Source organism: Vicia villosa, linkage group LG3 (assembly GCF_029867415.1).
Source record: "Vicia villosa cultivar HV-30 ecotype Madison, WI linkage group LG3, Vvil1.0, whole genome shotgun sequence".
In the NCBI taxonomy this organism is placed as follows: Eukaryota; Viridiplantae; Streptophyta; class Magnoliopsida; order Fabales; family Fabaceae; genus Vicia; species Vicia villosa.
The window spans coordinates 43,446,207-43,452,626 of NC_081182.1; the positions used below are offsets into that span (position 1 = coordinate 43,446,207).

The 6,420-nt window shown below is 32.4% G+C and overlaps 1 protein-coding gene across 1 annotated transcript; it reads right to left on the bottom strand.

Moving 5' to 3' along the window:
* Positions 1 to 306: 306 nt before the first annotated feature.
* Positions 307 to 5,510, bottom strand: LOC131655554 (uncharacterized). Its single transcript, XM_058925400.1, has 4 exons — positions 5,221 to 5,510; positions 3,050 to 3,096; positions 2,162 to 2,224; positions 307 to 1,886 (listed from the first exon to the last, which is right to left on the bottom strand). Exons 1-4 carry the CDS (start codon positions 5,495 to 5,497, stop codon positions 1,689 to 1,691), a joined length of 585 nt encoding a protein of 194 aa, XP_058781383.1. The 5' UTR covers positions 5,498 to 5,510; the 3' UTR covers positions 307 to 1,688.
* Positions 5,511 to 6,420: the final 910 nt, after the last annotated feature.

The following is a 6,420-nucleotide window of genomic DNA, read 5'->3' on the forward strand; positions in this document are numbered from 1 at the left end:
TTAATAAAAATCGGGTGTAATTGGGCGTAATTACGTTTTAATTACACCCTATTTTAATAAAAATCAGGTGTAAATACGTTCTTAATTACACCCTGTTTTAATAAAAATCAGGTGTAAATACGTTCTTAGTTACACCCTTAATGAATGAACAAATTATATTATATTTAATTTCATTTACACCCTATTTCATATGCTAGAATACACCTAATTTTAGTTATCTCATTTCTTCTTATTTCTTGTACTAAGAATAATATTTTAAATACTATAAAATCTTACACAAAAAAATAAGGGAGAATTATGTATTAATCAAGAAAAGTATATCAACATACAACCCATAAATGTATTCATTAGTTGGCAACAACTAACAAAACTGATTAGATATTTGAAGCAAAGAACAACTAACAAAATCATATATTTTACATGAAGTCCAAACAAATTCACAAAAACCATCTAACTCAAAAGCCTGAAGTTAAGAAGAGGCCGAACAAGCTTGTTGTGTTCCAATGACAACTCCACCAATTCCACACATTGTCTTAGTTCCACTGCTCTATCCCTACGGTACTACTTGAACTTACCCATTCATGGCATTTCAGAGCAGCCTGCGTAATGTCTTCAAAACTTTCGGTTAGCATTCCTGTAAGGCGACCAAGTTCACTTTCATTAGGACTAAAAATATCAACACAATCCAGTAATTCTTGTGGAATTGGTGCATCGATTCCCCCAGCATCAAATATTACTGGGACATCAGCATTCCTTGCAGACTGTATGTACAAACAAGAGCATAGTACGGTTTGGCTAGTTAACAATCTCATGGATTAAAAATATAATTCACATGAAACATATATGTTCAGAAGTACAAGGGGCATTGATATCTGAAGCAAATACACGACAAATTTATTGTCAATGCAGTCACCAAGTCATAAATCATATTGATCAGGTCAGACACTACTAAAATAATCTCTTCTTATAAAGGGATCCACAAAATCACTCCAAGTGTGCTTCAACTAATTGTGTTCGGTTTTACGGACGAAAATATCAAAATAGATTTTTGCCAAGTTGTGCTTTGATCTCTTGCTGTAAGTTCTCCATTTCTGATAGGGAGTGTTGCACATACCAGTTGTGCTTTGAACTCCAAAATGGTTATGCAAATAGATAGGGAGTGTTGCACATACCAATTGTGCTTTGATCTCTTGCTGTAAGTTCTCCATTTCTGATTTTAATTGATTGATGATACTTCTCTATGAAAACAAAAAGTAAATCATTATTAAAAAAAGCAGGAGACTGATTTGTATCCATACAGACAACTATGATACTGCAAATTAGAAACCCACTAACACGGGACTTAGAATAAACTACATCTGTCTTTCAAGACATTTGCACCAATCCTATAGATTACAGATATCCCCAATGACCAAATCATTTAACAGCTACAAATACCAATGTATCTAATAAATTGAGCAGATTCATCGGGAAAAAAATAGGAAAAGTGAAGCACCAAAACATCATACAATCGACACCAAGAAAGAAATGCTTAAACCATAATTAGTGAAACCCACCTGTTCTAAAGTAGAAAATTCTTCATGCTTAGCACCATGAAAACATGTCATAACCAATCTTTTCTCTTATGACTAACTAGTGAAGTGTATGAGAACTTTGAAACATTACATAATAGAGTAAGTATGTATGACTTATCTTTTCACGACGACACGGATGACATAGTCTAAATGGCATGCTGTGTAGGAATGCAACACCGCGGTGTAACCATGTCGGTTTATCCGGATTACCCGAAAGCTATTCCAATGGCATGCATCAGAATTTGGCACAGAGCCAGAAGATGTAGCCTTCTTGACCCGCTCATCGGCTTTCTTTTTACGAAACTCCTCCAGCTGTAAAACCCAAATAGTTACTCACTATGAAAGAAAAAAAAGGAAAACAATAATAGAATATAAACTTTGAAAATTGAAACTCACGTGTATGACAAATTTTTACATCCAAAAACATAACAAATTAATAATGCTAAAAGGCATAAACTATCAGAGGAAATGAAGATTAACATATATAAACCCCCATTATCCAACAATGCATCACATAAACAATCACAAAACTACTACCCCTAACTCTATAATCAGAATCTCGAACAAAATCAAAATCAAACACATACCCGACGCTTGCCAGCTTCCACATGCTCTTGCTTCCGAGACGAAGCAGAGTTGTTCGGCAGCACCTGAGCCGACGCCATTGAAACAAAATAAAACACATAATTAGCTTTAGTCATATTCACCTAACTCTAAGCACTTCTTTTGACTTCTCATTGGATGCATGTCTCATGCATCATTAGATTATTTTATAATGAGCTTAAGCATTTAGAAATGATTCTTAGACAAATAGACACACCTTACCTTATTGTATTCTTTCTCTATTATTGTTCTGCCTTTGGCTAACTAATGATCACCCAAAGTTAATGACAATATTTCTAGCTCCATTTTCTACTATGCATGTGATCGAGAATTTCAAGTTTCACAAATATCATACTTTATGGTGATTAAGTAGTACTTTTTTAATAGTAATGAAATGTTGTTCCATTTTTTAGCATATAAAATGTATTTATAATATCAAACTTCTCTTCATAATTCATCTAAATTTTAATAGCTAGCAAACTAACTAACATTTGCCAAGAAAGGTGCATCTGGTTCATTGCAATTTGCAAAGAACAAAAGCAATACTAGGAGACAATAATTTACTAAAATGACAAAAAAACCATGAACTGATATTGTCTAACAGTGACATGAACATCTATATGACATGTTTCAAAACCAAACTATAAGTTATACCAACCAAAGTATAAGGAAAGACAGTCACAACTTTAGTATCTTAATCAAGAAAGAAAAAGACAGGCCTACAAGGCTAAGGTAGTGCATGTCATATGGGCACTATGATTTTCAACATCATCATAAACACCACTGGCTTCATATTTATCATACAAAAATAAAAATTAAGTATAACAGCAGAAACAACAAATCATGTAAATTTCAAGACAACATTATCTTACTTCAATCTTCAATACAATACTTGTCCATAAATTTATTTGATTTGTACCTGGGAAAAGATTATAAATATGATTAGCTTAGGAATTACAATTTCAACATAAGTCTCCAACTGAAAAGGAACAGAACAACAATATATATGAGACAAAAATATATATATTTAGATATTTTGAATACTATATAGTACAAGTCACGTGGTTTCTGTGTTTTACTATACCACATGAAAGCCTTTGTAAAATAAACCAAAACCACACGTCGACTAACAATTATAAGTGGTCCTCGCAATCTTTTTTTTTCGCTTCCAAAAATCTTACCACCATTTTTAAATCAACCTTTCGGTCACTTAAATTGTCGGTAACAAAATACTGAGACTACATTTGAACTCCACAGAACACCCTCATGCATTACATCTTCAGTAGGATGCTAAAACTTTTTTCAACAAAAACTTATGAAAAATATTCAGAACTGAAATGTATAAATAAAATGATACAAAACTAACATATTGAAAATATAAGTTGAGCACATGATGGATTGTGTGCAAACTTCATAACAGAAGCGTGATCAGCACAAAATTCAGGACCTTCTCCCTTCATCCCCATTCTCCCCTCGCCTTCCTAAGATAAATAGAGCAACTCATGTATACCACCAAGAAATCTAAGGACACCAACCTACTATTGTTTCTTGAGAGGCTGGGAAGATTGCTGAGCATCTCCTATAGACTGGTTTATACTAGCTTTGGCCTCGGCGAGAAATTTAGGATCAGGCTCATGTTTATCTCATGTGTCGAATTTCACATGATTGTTAAACAGCATGAAAAAGCTCTACCATTAATTTGAATGCAAAAACATCTAATTTCACATTCCAAGCATGTAGTGAGTTAGGATATCCATATTCTAATATTAAAATCAACAAATATTTGCATCTAGATTCGTTTCTGAAGTTACAATAAGATTTGATGGATTGAGAACCAGTGAAAAGTTATATAAGCAATGGGAATTTACCTCGGGAATAGATCTAGCAAAGGCGTCGTCCATGTATGGAAAATTGGATGGGAGACAAGAGCCTTAGAAACTAGGCTTTTTGTTATTAGAATTTTCAAATGGAATGAGAGAAAAAATGTGTGGGTATCATGCCTAATTTTTTCATCTATTTTCAATATTGGTGGCTTTGAATGTTCCTCTGACACCTACTACTGATGTGGGATTGCACAGATTTTATAATAACGCAATGTCGTTTTGAGCCTATTTCATCCCAGTTGTTTTCGGATTTCTAGGGCTCAATGCCAGTTAACACAACTTGACACTTGCTATATTGATAGCACGTAGTAGAAGACCCCCTCCTTGTAAAAATAGTAGGGCATTAGATTAAACTTCAATGTAAAACAAATTTAAAATTCATTTCATATACTAATTTCTAAACCTCCTCTTTCCAAAATATACAGTTTCTTCATAAATCTAAAAGCTAGTGCAAACGGATGAGGCAAGGGAATTTGAAAAATGCAATAGGAATCTAGCATAATCTCAAGTCGAATCATACAATGGGAATCTAAAGAAAACACTAGCTGCAATCAAGTTATGATGTTTCTACGAGCCTTTTTTTGTATGGAACACAAACTACATTCAACTTGACTAGACCACAATAAACAAGAAATTTTATAAAACTGAGACATTTCATATTTCTCTCAATAATAGCTTTCCTCCGGTTCAATAAATATATAAGGGGTCTATGAAGCACGGACATCGCAAAAACGACAGCAACACTGACATGTTGACACCCATAAAAATTTGAAAAATGAATAAATTAAATGTAATCACAAATGTCGGAGACAATTTCCGAAACTAACCCAAACATACCTTCTTTCAGAGGTGTCGGTTTTACAAAGTAAGGAATCAATTAAACCATTTCTTTTTCTAACATTCTATTGCAAGAATTACTACTTCAAATTGAACATCAAAATTCGAAGATAGATTCATTCATAACAAGCAGTCTAAAGGTTCACAAATCAATACACCAAATTCAAAAATATCAAACAGTACAGAGTCAGTGATTGATGAAAAATCTCAAATCATATCAAATGGAAAACTAATTTGACTCAATTTATGCAACAATAGCAAAATTCATGAACAAATGGAAATTTGTAAATCATATCTACAGAAACATAGCGAAGAGATTCTACCTCTAACGATGAGCAGCTTGGCTAACTGGCTCGCCGGTGTGAAGCATAAGAAATAGGTGTGAATAGAAGAAGGTACGAAGGATGAAGAAATGGAAGATGAAGCAAGGTGCAAGGGGATCAAAAATGGTAAGTTCTTTTCGTATTTAGGGTTTTGGTGAAGGAAATGAACTGAAACAGGGTTCCCTCGATTTTGGGAAGCTAGAAAACCTAGGTTTCGTGCACTGAGCGCGGAAACAAACAGAAACAATTCTAATACGACTTTGTTCTTCGATTCCATTTTTAGTTAAATTTGTTGAAAACACTGGGTTTAGAAGAGAGTCTGTTGAAAACTGAGTGTAGAACGAGAGTTTTGTTCAATACTATGAATTAGATTATTTTATTTAGTCTAATAAATTTGTTAGTATATATGATTAGATTATTTTATTCATCTAATAAATTTAGATTCATTAATATTTAGTTAATAATATTTAACTTATTTATTATTATACCATATAGATTATATATTTTGAGTTATAAAATTAAATAAATATTTTAAATTTATATGAATTTACACCTTTTTTTGGTTTAAAGGGAGTAATTGAGATTTGATTATAATAATATTTTAAATTTAAACCCGGTTTTAAAAAATTGGGTGTAATTTATTACCTGATAATGTTTAAAATGATACTTTATTTACAAGATTGCCATCGTATTTCTCATTTACACCCGTTTTTAGTATATTGGGTGTGAATTTTAAAATTATATTAATCTTTTTGCATTAGTGATATCTATGTTTGATAATGGATAGATGTATTCGATACATGCTTTGTTATGATCGGTGTATTTTGTGCATATCTTCCACTTGTCGTTGTTCTTATAGATCATCATGACCTTGACTAGCCATGTCGAATATATGATTTCTTGGATAAAATCCTCTTAATCTAGCTTATTCTCAAAGAAATGTACTTAAATAATCTTGAATTCGAGTCGATAGAATTAAAAAAAAAAAATTTGAACAAATTTTATTACTCTCTTTATCCCAACATAAACACTTTATTTGTGTACACTTTTGACCTAACACTCAAACAATTGACACCATATATGTTTCATGACTTAAATCCGGGATTTAACGTTTACGATTTAAATTCCTAATTGTCCCACTCAGTTCCTTTCGTAGTGGCGGATAAGGTAAACATTATGGAGCTATAACTTCAAAGTTTT